Source organism: Lactuca virosa, chromosome 4, assembly GCF_052849685.1.
Source record: "Lactuca virosa cultivar CGN04683 chromosome 4, Lactuca_virosa_CGN04683_v6, whole genome shotgun sequence".
NCBI classification, from domain to species: Eukaryota; Viridiplantae; Streptophyta; class Magnoliopsida; order Asterales; family Asteraceae; genus Lactuca; species Lactuca virosa.
Window position 1 is genome coordinate 25,844,597 of NC_136429.1, and position 21,037 is coordinate 25,865,633.

The 21,037-nt window shown below is 35.2% G+C and overlaps 1 protein-coding gene and 1 pseudogene across 1 annotated transcript; both read right to left on the reverse strand.

The window, feature by feature from the left end:
- Positions 1–1,616: 1,616 nt before the first annotated feature.
- Positions 1,617–3,831, reverse strand: LOC145103741 (MLP-like protein 34). The gene is made up of 4 exons (XM_079041010.1): positions 3,548–3,831; positions 2,902–3,369; positions 2,270–2,737; positions 1,617–2,110 (listed from the first exon to the last, which is right to left on the reverse strand). Exons 1-4 carry the CDS (start codon positions 3,795–3,797, stop codon positions 1,836–1,838), a joined length of 1,461 nt encoding a protein of 486 aa, XP_078897136.1. The 5' UTR covers positions 3,798–3,831; the 3' UTR covers positions 1,617–1,835.
- Positions 3,832–19,971: 16,140 nt separating this feature from the next.
- LOC145104200 (kirola pseudogene) lies at positions 19,972–20,584 on the reverse strand (annotated as a pseudogene).
- Positions 20,585–21,037: the final 453 nt, after the last annotated feature.

Sequence of the window (21,037 nt, forward strand, 5' to 3'; positions counted from 1 at the left end):
ATTGAAAAAATGAAAAAAAGCTTTTTGAGTAACTTTAAAGAGAAAAATGTGATAGCACCACTTGTCCACGGATGACGTCAAATTGTTTTGGTAAAAAATTAACAAACAAATTTCGTAACCAAATTGGTAAGTGTGGTTTGATGTTTGAAATAAGGTAAGTGAAAGTAAAATGCTTAAGATCTTGAAATGTGCCGAAGATTGTGGTTGTACCCAATATCATGGGAAGAAAACGATAATGTTCAGAAAACTATTTGATAAAGTGTAGTATTTTGTAATGAAAATAGGTGTATTTGGGAAAAAAATAGTGTTATAGTGATTTAGTAAGTGAATTCGTGTAATAAGGCTCGAGATACTAAAAAAGGTACCAAGATACAACAAAGTATCTTATCAAATTTGACATTGAAAACAAATTAACAATCAAGTAAATAATAGAATAAGTTGTTATCAATCAAACAACAATAAGTAAATGAAAGTAAATGCAAGAACACAACATATTACGAGGAAGATATTACGATGGCAGTCTAAGATAATGATTAAATCCAAGATCTTGGGATCGTCCGGGATGTTAGTGCAGATTCGAGTTAAAATTAGTAAGTTAAAAATTCTACCCATAACAACGTATATGAGAAACCACATACTATTAATCTGATATAGCGGGTCAACATAACGCTGTATACATGTGTAATTATGTGTGGTGTTTAGTAATTGCTAAATGAAAAAAGTTTTCAACATATAACGATCGTTGAACTAATCTTACATAAAACGTTTAAAAAACCACACCCACCCAATGGTAACAAACAGTAAAACAATTTAAATCATCTTAACTCTTTTTCATTATTTCCTATTTTTAATTTGCCATTTTCAAACGGAAGATGATCACCACTAGATACATTTATGTTTCATTGCTTGAGCAATCCATTAAAATTCTCTATCAGACTCTATTCATCAGTACCATCAAGGCACTTCGCTTGACATTATCAACAAACAAAAAAATACAACACGTTAAAACAATGCAAAGTAAAGCAACAAAACATAGATATATCACATAGCTACCTCTCACTCAATCAAAACCATATCAATGTTGTGCAATTCTAACACTTTCATGTACACATATTGCCTCCACAAAGAAGAACACGGTTGATTATAATGTTTCATATAAACAAAAATGCAGAAATCAACAACCAATAAACTATAAGCATGAATGAACATAAAAAAAATCAATAAGAACAAACAAAATTATAGTGTTTCGTCTTAACCAAAATGCACAAATCAACAACCACTAAACTATACAAATGAGAAAACATAAACAAATCATTTATTGAACAGATTGTCCAAGATACCTCATTTATATACGCAAAAATGACATGTTAAAATGGCAATTGAAAGATCAAAGGCTTTTAATAAACGACCAAATACAACCGTATCTGCAGCCATCGAAGAGTCTCTCAAAATTGAATGACACGTTAGGAAACAAAGGCTTAGTAGAGGTTGTTATAAGAAAATGGATGTGAATTAGAGATGTCATGCGAACTTGCAACGCGGTGCTTCCGACAAATCAGTAAAAGTTTGCTTAAGTTATAAAGGATATAGATTAAAAATAATAACAAAACTAAAGATAAAATGAAGCAAAGCACTTTTAATTAAAACAATATAGTTACATTAAACACGAAACATTATTATACATATATTGTTCGTCATAGGGACAAGATCAATTTGATTAAAGCACTTAAGAATGAGTTTTGCTTGCACAAATAGAATAATACATGACCATAGTGACAGTTGAGATGCACTTAAAATAACCGTTCAACAGTCTTTATTGATATTCATATCGAAATTTAGTTGTTATGCTTGTGTTGGTGAGTGTCGATATCTTTGGTGACATTAAGGCAAAACTCCATCAAAGTTTTTGGATCCTCAATGTTTTCATTAAGCTTCTCGTAAGCCAAAGTCCAAGTTACCAAGTGCTTGGATCCTTTTGTGTCTACATGAATAGTCAATAAGAAGTTCTTGTAATAGTCCATTAGAGTCCCATCAACCACTTTGAAGCACACTAATTTCTCCTCCTTGTCGTTTGCTTCAATCACTTCCTTAGCCGTACAGTCCCTCCCATCTATGTCGTATAACATCATGAAAGAAGAACACATTATAAAACAATAGGAAAAACTTTAGTAGAAGTTATAAAACATGTCCCCGTTGTTTTAGATTTTGGTAGAAGTTTAAAAATGATTATATTATTAGTGAATGCTTAAATATTAAGGGACTTAATTACCATGATGATATTTCCAAATAATGACTGATCCAACAGAACCCCATTCACCATCTAGTATATCACAACCTTGGATATTGTTTGGGCACATATCTGATATATCATATGGTTTGTAGCAAAATAGTTCAAGGAATGCATCTCCATCTGACTCTATCGTTGTTTCCTTAACCAAGTTTCCACTAAGATCCATCTCTCTTTCATTACAATGCTTATGTTGGCTATTGTCGATATCTTTGGTGACGTTCAGGCAAAACTCCATCAAACTTTTTGGATCTTCAACGTTTTCATTAAGCTTCTCGTAAGCCAAAGTCCAAGTTACCAAGTGCTTGGATCCTTTTGTGTCTACATGAATAGTCAATAAGAAGTTCTTGTAATAGTCCATTAGAGTCCCATCAACCACTTTGAAGCACACTAGTTTCTTCTCCCTGTCGTTTACTTCAATCGCTTCCTTAGCCGTACAGTCCCTCCCATCTATGTCGTATAGTATCATGAAAGAAGAAACACATTATAAAACAAAACGAAAAACTTCTGTAGTACTTCTAAAGCATACCCGTTGTGGTTTTTTCTTTTTTTAGAAGTCTGAAAATGATTATATTATTATCAACGAATGCTTAAAGATTAAGGGAGTTAATTACCATGATGATATTTCCAAATAATGACTGATCCGACAGAACCCCATTCACCATCTAGTATATCGCAACCTTGGATCCTGTTTCGACACATATTTGATATATCATATGGTTTGTAGCAAAATAGTTCAAGGAATGCATCTCCATCTGACTTGATCACTATTTCCTTGACCAAGTTTCCACTCAGATTCATCTCACTTTCATTAAAATGCTTATGCTGGTGATTGTCGATATCTTTGGTGACATTGAGGCAAAAATCCATCAAAGTTTTCGGATCTTCAATATTTTCATTAAGCTTCTCGTAATCCAATTTCCATGTCACCGAGTGCTTCTCTCCCTTTGTGTCTACATGAATAGTCAAGAAGAAGCTCTTGTAATAGTCCATTAGAGTCCCATCAACCACTTTGAAGCATACTAATTTCTTCTCCGTATCATTTTCTTCAATCACTTCTTTAGCCGTACAGTCACTGCCATCTATGTAAGAAGAAACACAATCGATATCGTATAACATCATGCAAGAAGAAACACATTATAAAACAAAAGGAAAAACTTCAATATTAGTTCTAAAGCATACCCCCGTTGTTTTTTCCTTTTGCTAGAAGTTTGAAAATGATTATATTATCAATAGATGCTTGAAGATTAGAGGACTTACCATGACTATATTTCCAGATAATGACTGATCCTAGAGAACCCCATTTACCATCTAGTATATCACAACTTTGGATACTCGGTCGGCACATATATGATATCTCGTATGGTTTGTAGCAAAATAGTTCCAAGAATGCATCTCCATCTGACTTGATCTTTGTTTCCTTAACCAAAGTTCCATTAAGAGTCATCTCTTTTTGGTTAGGTGATTGTGGAATCTTAAATTCTGGATGAGGAAAAACCTTACAGCACATTGGCCTTTATAAAATGAATATCATTTCCCAAAAATACCAGAATATGCTTTTTTTTAGAAAGTTGTTCTACAATAACCATGTAAATAGGTAAAAGTAATATGTATAATTATTTACTAGTGGGTGGGGCGTGTTGGTTCTCCGAGTTAGGTTACTGGAGTTGATGGGAACTGAACTCACCACCTTTGCGATGGAAAGCAAATGAGAACGTTACTAGGCTGGAAGCACTTTTGTTTTAAAGTCTATAAATATATTATAAACATTAGACTTTCTAAACATTATATGGTGGTTAGAGTTCATGATGTTCCGTCAGTATTCATATTTGTAAGAGATATATAATAAATATTTTAGCTTTGTTTTACTTAATGCTATTACTATTATTTTTTAAACATTAAAAGAAATTTACCGTTAAATGTGCACATTGATCATGAAGGTTTACTAAGAATGAAGATATGATTAGTGCCCATTATTACCGGCAAAATTACCATGATTATTAAAAGCAACCACAACATGTTGAGACTTAAACGTTTTTAGTGGAATTAATTGCGTTATATTATAAATTACTACATGATTTTGTTTATCATCAATGGTTTACATGTTTTATTTGTGAGAACATGTGATTACAGGCTTTTGTTTGTATTCATTACAAAATGCTTAAAAAATTACTAGATAACAATTCTTTAGGACATAGATATGGTAAAATAAACTTTTGGTAGTATTGTAAGAATTTTTTTTTTCTGCATGATTGTTTAGTGAACAAAACAAATAAATCATTAGATGAATAAAAAATAACATGATTCATAAAAAAATTCTCAAAAAAACATTTTGATGATTTATTTTTACGATGATTTTATTGATATTCGTTAAAATTGTTATAAAAGTAAATTTTTTCTTAATTTACTTAAAAATGAATTATGAAGGCGATTTTTTGAAAAAAATTTTCATGTGAATCATCTAATATTCATTTTGTTTGTTTGCTAAAAAATATGTATATAAAAAATTATTATCTTCCTACAAAATTTTTCCTTCTTATTTTATTTTAGTTCTCTTTATTGTGTAACACTAATTCTTTCATTATTACGAATGAGCATAAATTATTGACATTAGTTGCAATAATATAATTTCCAACATAAGTAAGGTCCCAATTTGTAATATATACATCAATACGTCCAAAATGGAGTTATAAAAATCAAAAGCCATATTGAAGGTTAAATAAACAAAAAGGCAAATTATTTGTAATCCACTAATGTGTTGGCTATAGACGTTAAAAGATTATAACGAAATGTATGTTTTCATAGGTAATGTCAGATTTAAGTTTTAAAAAAAAAACGGGATTTCGTTTTGTTTAGTTAAAACATTTTAACTTGATTTTTGAAAACCATTCAAATTTGAGCTAATTTTATAAATTTTATAAAAGTCTTTTCTTTGTTAACTTTTAACAGTTTTGTGATTCTAATTTTACGAAAACAAACATACAAAAATAAAACCACATAATCATCCAGATACGAGCATAATGCAAGTAATGATACCATTTGTTTCGATTATATGTGTCCCCAATGAGCCATCATAGGAGAGACAAATCGTACTAAGGACAATGACACTTCAAAGCTTCCACTCGAACAACCACCAAAACTTGATGTCAGCAAGAACATCATGTAACTCCAAACTGCTAGATTATTCTCTTGATCTTTAGTTTTCAATAAATTACAATTTTATATGTTAATATAAATTTCCTAACTAAACTATTACAATTTAGAAGTTACATATTACAAAAGAACATAAATTGCATGATGGTCACAAAGACCAAAAACACAACCAAACATAAAACATATAGGTCAAGTCGATGCTCGGTGTATCAGGTCCATATAATTCAAAACAAATTAATAATTATTTTGAACTTGGATTACAACTTTTAGATTAAATGAATAACCATAAAGTTGAAAGCAAGCTGACATACTATTGTTTGTATGATCTCACATGTGATTGATCATCCAAAAAAACAATGTCACAATTTTATGAATTAATTAATAATTTAAACTTAAACAATTAAAACAACAAGCAAACAATATCCAACTTTGTAAAACAAACATATTTGCATACCCTTGTAGTAGTTGGATTAAGGTGTCTAAGGTCTTAACTAAATTGATATAATATTAGTAAAAATAAGTAAAGTCCTTATTGGGCCGTCCTCATAATTAAAAATAGTTAATAATTAATTAAGAATTAATAAAAATTAATTGATAATTAATTTTGGATTAATTGCAAATAATTAAAGGTGTAAGAGTTGAATTGAAATTGTTCAATAGTTGAGCAAGGGAGACAATTCTAAAACCTCCCATGCCTTGGACGGTTTTGAGGAGGAACCAGAAGGGTTCTAGAAGCCTCCTATTGCTGATAAGGAAACTATATTGAATTGGTTTAAAATACTATTATTTTATTATTCAAATTAGAGTTTCCACCCACTATAAACAAGTACCATATCCCTAACCAAAACTAATCCCTACATACTCCATATAGAGAAATCGAGTTTCCTCTCATCCTCTTCTCTCTCTCTCTCTCTCTCTCTCTCTCTCTCTCTCTCTCTCCATAGGGTTTGGGTTTGAACCGTTAGAGGCATCCACATTATTGATGCTTGCTTTCCAAGGAAGAACTCAATAGGATTATTTGCATTATTTGATTTTTGCTAAAAAGTACGTGTTCTAAACTTGTAATTTTCTATTTACATAGGTTAGAAGTTTGTTTCGTAAGTATTTTGCTATAAATTGAGAAAATGCCATAGACTTTTAGGTTGCATGTACACATAATATGATTATGAATCCGTTGCATTAATTTTATTGTTGTAACCTAGAAAACCCATAAGTGGTCACATTGTAACCTTCTTTTGATCTTGATGGAGAAGGGGTGCTAAGAGCCCAACATAGATACCCACCTTCATAGTCGCACCCAAGATAAGATTCAGAAACACTTGACACCATTCCTAGCTCCCGAACACAATGAACACGAAGCACAAAAAACCAATATGTGGAAGGACACGATGCACATAGTAAGGGCGCACTGCACCTTGGCTGGTGGAGGAGGGTTTCGAGAGAATCAGGGTTTTTACGAATTTTGAGTGTTTTCCACCCCTTCAAAGTCACCCAAACACCTCTATTTATTGGGTGAGATTAGTGTTTCCAAAAAGTGGTTGTTTTGTCATAAAGCAACTATATTTCAATTTAAACCCTAAAAGAGTTACTAGTTTCTATTAATTTATTGATCTCTAATAAATTAACAAACAAAATCTGTTTTATTTCTCTCTTGTCAAATATTTCTTAAACCTTTATTATCTGTAACTTAAAAGGACCCTACTATTAGTAGTATTATTACCAACTACTGGGCACAACCCTGTTAAACTAGAAGAGCTCTCATCCTCACATTCCACAAAGTGAATTAATTCAAACTATTGAATTTCTCAAACTCGAATTTGTAGGACAACATCTCTTCAATCGACAGAACAAACCATATCTATGATACCACTTGTTATAGAATAAACGAGAAAGAATGCAAAATCACACATACACACACACATAAAGAAATAATATTTAACATGACTCGATCAATGTTACATACGTCAACACGACACGAGGGAGTATTCATATTCACTTAGCTTAAAAAGAGTAACAAAAAAATCACGAGAGTCCATGCACCTTTTGGTCAATTGCTCCACCTTGAGCCAAAATGCTTCAACCTGATTTATAATGCTCCACCTTGATTCTAAATGCTCAAGTCACTTTTAAAAATAGATTTGGAATAAGGTGAGTATTTACTGAATAAATGTCCCTAGGATAATAAATGATGATTTTGTAAAATGAATAATGACTAAGTGTTTTGAAAAAATTTTCTTCTGTTTGAAATATAATACGTATCTTTGTGTGCATATATATGAAGACTTAATGACTGTTACGATTTTCAAATGATTTTTCTCATGACTATGTGCATCCATATGAATTAATTCTAGGATGGGAATAACTTGTGTTTGTACAACATAAAATCTGTGGTAAATTACTTTGATGATATTTAACGACTTACAACTAGAGATGGTAATCTAGAGACCGCCTCACTGGCATGCAATGCTAGCTACCTAGTATGTTGATATGCGAGTGGGCATATATCCTAGATATGACTTCGGGAGTCCACTATAATGGTTAGCCTTGACGTGATACATTATTATATACTCTCCCGCGATGACTTTATGAGACACTTCTCACTTTATGACTTTATTACTTGTGAGGTTGGACATAATTAAAAATGAGAAAGAGTTAGAAGCATATGACATTGAATCTACTCTCATTATAACTTTCACGATGATATTTGATTATGATTCTCATGAGGTTATTTTGATAATGAGTATATGATGAATGATGACTTATGATTATGTAACCAACAATTTAAGAGTTTTCAATAAGTTAAAGGATTTTCTAAGACTTATGACATGAACTTATCAAATATTTTTGTAAAAATGATTTTGAGTAATTCTAATGTATAACTCATATTTTGAAATATATATATATATATATATATATATATATATATATATATATATATATATATATATATATATATATATATATATATAGGTGGCAATAATGAATGAATACTTATATAATGACTTGGGATTTTTTAAGGTCATGTTATTGTCTAGTTACTTGAACTATTGTTTTGATAATTTGATTGTTTAACCCCCCCCCCCCCCCCCCCCCCCCGCTTCTAAGTACTTTTAATTGGCTAAATTTTATGAACTATGACTATGAGAGCTTATTTATGCAACTGGTGATTTTAAAATGTATGAATTCTGTAGATTAAAATATTTGATCAAAGAAAAAGGGTGTTACATTATCCAATTCACTTTTTAATCTTACCATTTAACCGTTCATCAAGAAATTTTGAAGTACTCATAAGACCCGTAAAGGCCTTCCACTTCTTTACATAAAAAAATGGAGTTGTATTGTTATTTCTAACAACCTTACCTCCATTTTTGTGACATGTAGGAGTATTACATATTCCTCATCCACCGGATATTTGACTACGACCTTCTCCTATCTTGTTGAGATCATCCTACCATTATGGGTAACCTAGGAACTCAAAAAAACTAGAAGTATTATCTCCTGGTTTCTTACAATGAGTGGAATTCATGTGGGATTTATCAAGTTTGACTCCTCGATCCCGAGCATTGTTTGTACTAGTTTAAACAAAATAACCAAGAACTTTAGGTGGTTTTCTCGAAAACGAAATTTAAAATATGTTCTATTAAACTTAGTAGTGCATTATGGAAAAAATGATAGATTTTTGTGGAACAATAAATGATGATGTGACAATTCATTTACTACTAAAAACAGAGGTATCACCGACGGCGAATTCCATCACTAAAGGCCATAGCGATGGAATTCGTCGGTCGAAAAAACTCTTGTCTCTAAGTGTCAGTGACGGATTAGCGATGACACAAATTGCTCAAGGAATCTCTAGATTTCGTTGCTAATATGTCTCTAGATTTTGTCACCAATCCGTTGCTATTGAGTAATTTATCTACAAAATAACTTGTCGAGAAAGCTCAGAAAACCATCCATTTCGGTTGTTGATGACACTTATATCATTAGTTTTTTTGTTCTAAATCTATAACCAAATTTTACAAAATGAAATTCAGTGCATATATTAAACTAAAATTAAAATTCAACTACTAAATTAATTAATAATATTCGACTAGCAAAATGAAGATTAATATTTGATTTCAAAGTGTCCTTATACATCTGGACAACTTCTTTTTTTTTTTGGCCTTAATTTCTTCATGTTCCGTCCTAAGCTCATTCTTTATCTACTCACGAGCACGAACAACAAGAACCTACAAAGCAAATAATTTGTAACAATGCGTTCTCAACTTCAATCAACATAAAAACAAAAAATGTATGTACCCAAGCATAGCATTGAAAATTGCTTTTTATTTGTACATTGCTATAATGGGCATATTTTTAAAGGCACAGTGCTTAAATACAATTGTTACATCCCAAAAACCATGATAAAATTTTCTTTTTCACTAAACATTTCCACAAAACCATAAGATAGTAAACCATTGTTTTCAAATCAAAACCATAGAATCAGAGTTCAAAAATGTCTCAAAATGCGAATCAATAGGAGGATGTGTACGATCAAGCCTTCGCCTTCCTGCACTCACCAATGGTACCTGAAAAGCATTTATAAACAACTGAGTAAGCACGAAGCTTAATCAGTTCCCCTAATATACCCAACACAACTATATATATATATATATATATATATATATATATATATATATATATACACAGACACACACACACACAATGCGTGTATACTGGGCATACAGCATAAGACCGGACCGCCCCCAAGCCTGCGACATAAAGTTGGATCGCTCCCGGATTTGTTGTCCTACTACACAAAGCAGTACCGCCTCAACCCAACCACACTCTCTTAAGCGTACATAACAAAGTTGGATCGATCCCGGGCCTGCAGTATAAGATAGACTGCTCCCTTGGGTCTACAATATCACTGGACCGCCCGGGTATCTTATCCTTCAACACAAAGCAGGACCGCCTCAACCCAACCACATAATGCCGAGATATGCACATGAACAAATAACAACTACCTAGCAGATGTAATCAGAACAAATCTACCAACACGACAATTCACTACCGCATACCAACATCCTATACACAAGGATACATAACAAAATATGATGTGTTGGAATTGGTGCTTTTGACCCATGACTACAGTGAGAGAACTCACCTCAATCCCGAAGACAAGATAAACCACCCAATCGAGCAAACGATATCAAGCCTCCCGTTGCTAAACATATCCATAATAAAACCCTAATTAACAATTAAAGAAATGATTGGCCCACGAAAGGTCTAGGCTCACAATTAAACCTCCTTTGGGAAAAAGACCATTTTGCCTTTCCCATACTATGTCCTAACATGGTTAACCAAAAGTCAAACCGGTCAAAAAGTCAACAGTCAACACTCAGTTGACTTACGCCCTGCGTAACTAATATGCGTCCAGTGTAAGCTACATCCTGCGTACAGAGGCTATGCCTGCGTAGAGCCCCTGATCCCAAAAACTTTTATTAAGCTCTTAATACAGCAAGCCAAACTCTCAAACTCCCATATGTGATCTAAATGAATGTCTTAATGGATAAAGTCGCTGACATTATCCCTTTGCATGGCCAAGATGAACACACAACCAAACTCTAAGTCCAAGATGACACATTTTACTCAAGAACTCATGCATGGATAGATGAGAGTGCCCAAGCTCTCATTTTTATGACTCTATAACCTCAAAAACATCAGAAGGAGGCATTCAAATGGCCTGGAGTAACCCATACTCATAAGGACCAAGGTCAAAGGACAAAAGCATAAAAACCCCATGAACTAATTAGATCTACAACTGGATCTACAAAGCTTGGAGCTCACACTTGCTTCTCTAATGGACTTCTTCTTCAAGATTGCAAAAAAAAAATCACACTAATGCTTCCAAAACTCACAATTGATGGTTAGGGTTTCAAAGGAATGATATGAGATGATGGAGGTTAGTAATGGGAAAGGTTCCAAGAAGTTAGAGCTCTTAAATAGGGCTCAAAGCCTTAGGATTAGGGTTGTAGTCAGCAGCAGCTACATCCTGCGTAGCAAAACCTATGCCATGTGTAGATCATTAAAATGATTTCATCATTCAACATCTATGCCTTGTGTAGCTTGCCTATGCCCTGAATAAGGCAAAACCCCCCAACTTCCAATTCAACTTCAACCAGCCATAACTTCTTCGTTTCAACTCCATTTTCGACATTCTTTATATGAACGGAAAGGTATTGAAGAGCCCCACAATTCTATCTAGTTACTTTTGGATTAACACATGTTGAACTAAAACCAAAATCCATTCAAGAAGCCCGACTTATAAGTTTTCCCATTTTACCCTTGGTTCCATCACATGAAACTAGGGCTTCGATCTCATAACCAATATTATCAACCTTCAATAAGGTCTAAACTTTACTTCCTCAAGGTAAAAATCCTTTACTTAATCAAATTAAATCCCACAATCCCTGAATTATGAAATGTCCCAAAACAGGGTGTTACAACTCTTGCCCACTTAAATTAGATTTCGTCCTCGAAATCTGACTTGGTTAGAATTCCTAAAATCTATACTAGCACTGTTACACTTATCCATCCCATCGCTTCATGACATTAACACTTCCAAACTGAAAACTCGAGAGACCATATAGAACCCAATTGATACCAACAACAATCCAAATACTTGAAAACATTCAACTGCAACAACCATCTCTCTCTCCCCCAACAGTACGACACCACTCATAGCGAACTACTTAAACTGGGAAAATCTCAAAACTACGATTAAACCGAATTATACCTTATAGAATTGGGAATCTATTAACCTAAATTTTCCAGGGACAAACATAATGGCTGAAGATCATGAACTTGACATACTTATCCTAATTCTCTGACTAGGAACACTACTAAACCGAGTATAACAATATTCAAAATATTTCGATCAAGAATATCAACCTACCCCAAGCTCAGAAACCACCTAAAAGTTATCAGATACACACTTGACTTCCTACCAAGTCATCATCATCCCATGCTCCCACGAGCGTATTAATGGTCAATCGGAAAAAAAAATTCTTGGGTACCATACGTACTCCCATGCGTTCAAGGGTACAAGTTAACAAACAATTCATCCAGGATTCCAACAATGAACTCTACCACAGGCAACTTAACTCGATCAAAACTGAGCTTGCAATAACAAACATAGATCCACTAAGGAACTCCACGAGGAACTACCGATAAACAACTATGACTTTTCCAACAAGTCAAAATCTTACCAAAACCTGACCCATACCCGTCGGCTACTGAGCCATCAACAACATTCCCATAGTGCTCAAAATACCCAATTATGCCAAAGACCAAACAAATTACACCATACGGATCTCCACGACATAACTACTGATCCAATACAAAGGTGAAATCCAAGAGGATCCACGACATGTCGTGATACCATCCAACCATTGGAATGAGGAGCTCACGGTTCCTCACCGTTCTTGCCATCACCCAATTGCAACCATGAAGATTCCCGACCAGCGCACGGTGGGCCTATAGACATATGACCATCATCTCACCGACTTGTAGGATCCCAGTCAACATCCCACTGACACTTACCAAAACCACAGGAGCCATAAAATACTATAATATGCAACCCTTCCACAGTCTCACATCCATTCCTAGAACGACCTAACTCATCCTATAAAATGTCATGAGCCAAGTCGTAGACTTACCACACTCCCACAACTATCTAACAACCTAGTGAATGTTACGGCTACCCCATAGTATTACAACACTTCCATAACTGTCATGGACCCAGCCCATGGTCTTGCCAACTACCCATAAAAATACCTAACCAAATATCAATATGAGTCGAACCCCCAGACCGATGGACCCTATCAGGTATTCGGGTCGTGCTTCGAACCCTAAAGCCTTCATCAGACAAGAAAAGGTAGAGAGGTCCTAACACAACCCTCAACCTGAACCTAGCCATGGATCTCGATTGCACCCCTGCATCTGCTTTAGGTTCCCGAATGAGATAACATGAATCCTTAACCTTTTATTCCCTGATTACAACAGACCAATGAACACTATTCCTTGCGTGGGCCTCAAATCATACCACAACTAGAAAATAGTTATCCTACTGTCTTGCAGTAGCAATTCTAGAAAGGAAGATGAAGGTCTTGCGCAACAATAAGATACCTTTGGTAAAGGTACGGTGGCAGCATCGGAGGGGCTCCGAGTGGACCTCGGAGTTGGAGGCTGAGATGTAAGAGCATTATCCAGATTTGTTCACTGCAGAAGACTTCGAGGACGAAGTGTAGTTCAAGTGGGGTATAACTTTAACATCCTGATTGTACTTTAAAATTCATCCCATTAATTTTATTTCATGTCATTTTAGTCCCTAAGTCCAAGAAATTGTGCTTTGAAGCCCTAGTGGCAATTTCGTAATTAAGGCATGATGAGTACGGCATGCATACATGTGTGTACGTTGAGCGTACTAGGGAATGCCCTAGTACGCTAGGCGTACACCTATGTATGCAAGGTGTACTAGCTTCAGGAGGAAAACCCTAATTTTTAGGGTTTGGGTGGTATTTAAGCAATATTAAGCCTCATTTTCCCTCACCTCTTCAACCTCATTTTCCTTGAGATGTTTTTGCAAACCCTAGCCCTTTGAGTGTGTGTTTTGCGTTTAAGTGTGTGTTCTTGGTGTGTTGAAGAAGGAAATAAGATACATTGAGGAGCCTTGGTGTAGAAGCAAGCTTGTGGATCAGGGATCTTTGCCTTCTTGAGAAGCTCCAGAAGGTATAAAGCTTGCACCTTTGTCTTTTAATCTTGTAGATCTAGAAATGGGGGTTTTATATCACCTTTTTGGTCCCAAAAGTCTCATCTTGAGCATGGCATGTTCTGGACGTTTTGAGTTGTCATTTGAGACCCTAGGAGGGGTCCTTAGCCATAAAAATGAAGTCCCTTTGGTTAGATTTGCTCCATGCATCTTGTAGGAGGTCTTAATGGATTAAGACCTTGTGTTAAGCTATTATTAGGCGTGTAATGTCATTGGGTTGGAAAATTTATGACTCTAGGGTGTGTTTTGGTCATGGATTTGAAATATAGGCTTAAGTGCTTAAGCCATTAAGCACTAACTGGAGTTTGGAGGCTACGAGGGTACGCCTACGCCTCGCATACTTGGTCAACCAACCCGATGGTGGTCTTCTGCGAGGCTTCGCATAAGCTAACCGTACCTCCGGAGTACGCCCCACGTACTCGGTTGAGTTGACTCAGCTGGATTTAATCAGTTGACTTAGTGGGTTTGACCAATTGACTTTAACTTTGACTTTGACCAAGTTTGACCTTGAGGGTATTTTTGGTATTTTGGGATTTTGATGGAATTGGTCACTTGGTGTAGGTATCGGTTAGAGAGCTGAGATTCGGAGTCGGACCTCATCAGTTCTGTTCAATTCGCGAGGTGAGTTTTCCTCACTGTACTTTTGGGTCGAAGGCACCAAGGACGGGCCCTTTGGATTGTTATCCTGGTTTATCGCATTCTTGTATGTTGTAGTGATCTGTTAGATTTGTATCCTGGTATATTGGATGATACTATGCTTAGTGATCTGTTAGATCTGTATGACTGTCTGTATATGCTAGCTAGGGTTTGATATGGTATATGTTGATATGTGATGGTATGTTGGGTTGAGGTGGTCCTGCTATCTGCTCAAGGATAAGAGTACCAGTCATGCTGAAGGTTCTGTGAGCGTACCAGATAGACTATAGGCCGATGGGGCGTTCCAGTCAGACCGAAGGTTTTGTATGCATGTTGTTTGTTATTATTATTATGATTATGTGTTGTGTTGTTACTTTGGGGGAACTCACTAAGATTTGGGCTTATAATTTTGGGTTATGTTTCAGGTACCTCAGATGACCGCGGGAAGGCAAAGGCGTGATCGTACACCTCCTCGTGTTTTGATTTATGATTTTGGGAAAACTATGATATTAAACATGTTTTGAAAACTATATTGTAAACAATGATGATTTGTGGATTGGTTTTAAAAGTTTAAAATTTTCATGAATTTTATGGATGTTACACTTCAACTGATATTCAACCTGAGCGACATACACTCCTTTTAAGTCTATTTCGTTGTCCCAGAAGGGACAACCAACTACAGCGATATATTTGTCTATAAGCTTCCAACACAAGGACTATACGTACAACCCTGAAAGCATGAATCCGACCAATCCCTTAATCCACACCACCATAAAAGATCTCAACAATCTCTAATACCAGAAATCCAATGAACTTACACTGCAACTTCCTCCGACCCATTATGCCGGAACCATTAAAAATCAATTTGGTTGTTGATCCTTCGAGCAGAACACTCAGTCCTTCTCCATTCAGGGCTTACTCCCTTATTGGCTGACATCTTCCACGTCGAAGCCTAAAACCAATTCATCTAAATACCCTCTAGACACGACTCTCGGTATGCAAATGGCATATGACAATTCTGTGAATAATAACCAACAATCGTAAAGAAATCATGAGTCTTAGATGGAGACGTCTGAAACTCTTCCCAACATCATCACCTCGATCTAAACGAAATCGATTAAAATACCATTGGATTGGCAAGACACCTTACGAACAGAAAAATCACACTAGTGCTTCCAAAACTCACAATTGGTGGCTAAGGTTTCAAAGGAATGATATGAGGTGATGGAAGCTGGTAATGGGAAGGGTTCCAAGAAGTTAGAGCCCTTAAATAGGGCTCAAAGCCTTCGGATTAGGGTTTTGGTCAGTAGCGGCCACGCCTTACAGAGCAAAACCTACACCATGTGTAGATCATTAAAATTGATTTCCTTATTTAATATATGCGCCCTGTGTAGCTTGCCTATGCCCTGCGTAGGGCAAAACCCCTAACTTCCGATTCAACTTCAAACAGCCATAACTTCTTCGTTTCAACTTCGTTTTCGGCGTTCTTTATATGCACATAAAGGTATTGAAGAGCCTCACAATTCTATATAGTTACTTTTGGCTTAACACATATTGAACTAAAACCATAATCCATGCAAGAAGCCCGACATCTAACTTTTCCCATTTTACCCTTAGTTCCAGCACATGAATCAAGCGTTTAGATCTCATAATCAATATTATCAACCTTTAATAAGGTCTAAACTTTAATTCCTAAAGGCCCAAAGCCTTTACTTGATCGAATTACAGCCCACAAACCCTGAATTAGGAAATGTCCCGAAATAGGGTGTTACAACAAAGATATGAAAGTACAATGTTTAAATACAAAGAAATGAAAGTACAATACTCAAATATAAAGAAATGAAGGTAGGTTTTAAACTCACTATAATCGTTAACAATGACTCATTGTGGTGCAAAACATCATCAATGAGAAGTAAGACTTCGTCCATCTGAATAAATAAAAATAAAAAAAAGCCAATGGAGTAACCCATTACGTTAAACCGAAAAAAAAACTCAAAGAGAGTGACTCACTTACATTTTTTTGACAAATGATATAAATGTACTGCAATTATTTATGCAAAAATAGCAACATATTTACAATATATTACTCAAAATAACAATATACTTGCATTTCTTAACAGAAAATAGTAATAGGTAAAATCATATTTGTAAGCATTATACAAGTTTCATGTTACAAACACAATCAAAATCAGCGTCTAATTAAGAAATCCATAAATTGATTTTTAACAAAATGAAATACCAAATTGTTAATGAACATACGTCGATGCCTCTCTTTTAATCAACTGTAAGCACTCTTATCCGGGTTTATCAATACAACAACCGGCTCTTTTGTTTTTTGGTATTAAATATTTAATTAGATTAGCACATCATTACTCTTATAACACAAACAAATTCCAAATATATTTGTTTCTTTTTGTTGATTTATGAACCATAAGAAAAAGTACACATTAATGGCAACAAAAAACATTCACTAACAATCACAATTACAATCACAATCACAGACTATACCTGCACAAAACGGGTAATCTGGACATGGATAAATATCATAATCAGAAGTTGTGGTCATATGTGAGATGCCTACTCGAGTCGGGAACACCAGAAACATAGTATTAGCAACTATACAAATGCAAAAAAGAGGAACTGCACACCATTTTTATGATTATCGTAAAATCAAGAATACAAATAAGTTGGTATATATAATCTAACCATTGCTCCATGTATAGTCAAATCCTTTATCACTATATTTCTAGCCAAAAAAATATATAATTGAGTAAGTATGTCACTGATACGTGTCTAAGATGGTACTCAAGACCACTGCCATGGCCTAACCTATTAGCCACGTTTCTTTTATTTAGTCAAAGTCTCAAAGAGTAGTTGCATTTTGTTACCTGTATAGTGACATACCTTACATACAAGCTCTCCATGTATAGTCAAATCCTTAATCACTTCATATATCCCAACTGAATTTTTCGAAGAGGGATTAGGGGGTTTTCAGAGCTGCCTTTTTGAACCATGGTGAATCCATGATTTTGGAGATTGTGCAGCAACAATCCGAATTCAGATCGTGCAATTTCATGATGAGTGGGCATGCGTCGGACACCTAAAATCTCCTTAGTAATCTTCCAGTATCGCCACAACTTTTTCATCCCCGGAAAGTATGAATCCGACGAAAAGGTTTTCGTAGAAGATGACTCCACAAGACCATATATCAGTATTCGTGTATTCTTTTACTTTGGTGTTAGACCTTTTCAAAAAAGAAATACAATAACATAAAAGACAGGAGACTTCCAATTACCCAAAAGCCATCTCGTATCAGTAAGGATCAAAGACACAAGAGTTGACCAGATCAAATTTAGATAACATATTAAGATGCCAAGACCCAAATTCAAATTCTCACACTTTATGGGACAAATTGAGAGACAAAGATAAGGATTCAAACAAGTTTTTATCACGTCCAAGACCATATAAAGATGCAAATTCTCACACTTTATGGAAATAAATCCCTGATTTTTCTGCTGCAATGACTATAAATTTAAATAAAGGGCATAATTCTCATTACATAAAATATTTCAGTAAGTTCAATACATATCGATTGAAGGCAAACGGGCAACAAGCTGCGCCGTAAGCCCTTTCTGGATAGCAAAACCAATTCTTTTGAAAACTACATTTGTGGATCTAGGAGATATGACATTAGAATGCATGACCCGTTGGACTCTATTGAGGAGCTCCACCGCCTCTGGTGCGAGAAAACCAAATGTATCGAATGCAAAAGGAACAAACACATGTTGATTTGCTATACATGCATTCTCGTGTTTTACCACTTTGCACGCAGCGGCTTTCAAAGCGGCATGCCCAACTGTGAAACCCCCGCTCCCCAAACCAACGAGAGGAGAGACCCTAGTAAGATCCACGCACGCATGCTTCCCTCCTATCCATCCAAAGACCAAAATGTCAGTCGGTCTAAGTGTGGACCTTCCATCCTGCGGGTCCGTCAAAAAGTTCACTGGCGCTTCTTTCTTCACAGAAATACCAGCACGCCGACAAGCATCAAAGAGAACATCCCGAACCACATCATGTCTATACTTGAAACCGGGGAGCTCTCTACAATGAACGGCGTGTTCCCCAAAGGTATCCAAACATGCCTTGCGACAAACTGGACATATATCGTCAATTGGGAATATGGGAATCATGAGGCGGTAACGAATAATAGTTCGGTACTCCACAGGAGACATATGTTGGCCAAGACCATCAATAGGGATAGTTAGCAGAAAATCCTGAGCATGAGGTGCCCGCAGACACTCAAAGACTGCTTTCTGTCTGACAGTCATGTCAAAGTCGACTTCCATATCTTGGACGATTTTGCTAAAAAGGGCACACGCCAAAGCTTTTTGGGATTTAGGGGGGGGGGGTGTCCTTATTAGTGAAACCGCTACAGTCAAATCCCGGAATCGTATTGCAAAGACGAGTCATAGCATATAGGTAATCCGAGTCCATACCAGATAACGTAAGATGTGGATAAATCAAAGAAGATTATTAATTGCATAGATCGAGAAAATAAAGTAGACAACATGAATATATGGAAATAACAAGCTTGACTTACGTAAAAAATAACTAGAAATTTGATATAGAATAGAAAAATACTCATATTTGAGTCGTTGTTATGATTAAATATTTAAATAGACCCCTGAAAAGTCAAAGGCTACCCACTTCGTATACTTTTCAAAAGATGCTATATTTCTTAGCTCAGATTCTTCTAAGATATAGCGTATAATTGGATTAAAGATGCTTGTTCCAGTTCATAGAAAGGTCATGACATGTGTAGGTTCAGAGATCGATCGTTATATCTCACGATTTGTTTTGGGGATCGAAAAACATTCTAACAACAAAAATTACTGAGAAAGGAGATTAATCATACATGAATATATCATAATATCACACCAAATCGCAAAGGTTCATCGATACTATAACAACACGAGCACGTCTGTTTCTTTATTCACCATCTTAATTTATTCTTTGAATGGAGAAACACACATCTAGAACTTCCATTCATTACCGTCTTTGATAAATTAGAAATATTGCAGAACTACTTAGTGCTGCTATGGGCATCCAAGTCCTTCACGAGATTGCAAAGGTAGTCCATCAAAGAAGTTGGATAGGGGGTACTTATATCTGGCTTCTCAAACTCAAAGGTCCAAGTCGCGACCTGTCCATCACCCTTCTGTTCAACATGCAAGATGATTGTAAAGGTCTTGTATATCTCCTCCACCAGATCTCCTCCAATAATCTTAAACACAATCATGTGGTTTTCCTCATTGACTGCTTCAATTATCTGCTTAGAAGTTTTCTTCTTTCCCTCTGTTGTTCATGCAGAAATACAAAGAATTGAATCACAGTATTGAACTGATGATGATTTACTATACAAATTCAAATCTATCAAAGACCCTAGATTCTTAATGAAACAAGTATGTATGAATAAATAAACAGAAATAGTGTTTGTCATATTACGTACCATGAGTATAGTGCCAACAGATTGTCGATCCAACGACCCCCCTCTCACCAGCATGCAGTTCACAGTCATGGACCTTATCAGGGGATATCGCAACAATCTGATGTGGGTTGTGCCTAAAGAGATCATGGAAGACATCTCCCTTTTTACTAATCTCTACATGACCAATTAATTTTCCGGATAGAGCCATCTTTCTATTAATGCCGCAACCCTAATTTAACCACTTCTTTACAAGATCGTTGATGAGTTCTTGGAAAATACATGGGCGACCTTATATAGAAAATTTTGGCCCCCAAACTCCAACATTTATAATTTAATTAATACACTTACTATTTTCAAGATATCATTCTATATAGACAATGTAACATGATAGGGGTGACAGTAATTTATGCACTTTTAAGATGCACAAGAGTAATTTATGGGAGATGATTTGTACACAATAAGTTTTCTCCATATATAACAATTAATGTTTTATAATGTTATACTTTACAACTCTATAATACATAAACTGTTGTGTATGCAAAAAACTGTTATGTATGAATCACTTTCCGTAATTTCTAGAACTTATATATATATATATATATCTTCCCTAATAAATGAAAATAATTTTGTCACTTGTCATTCTTTTATGCATTATGTTACA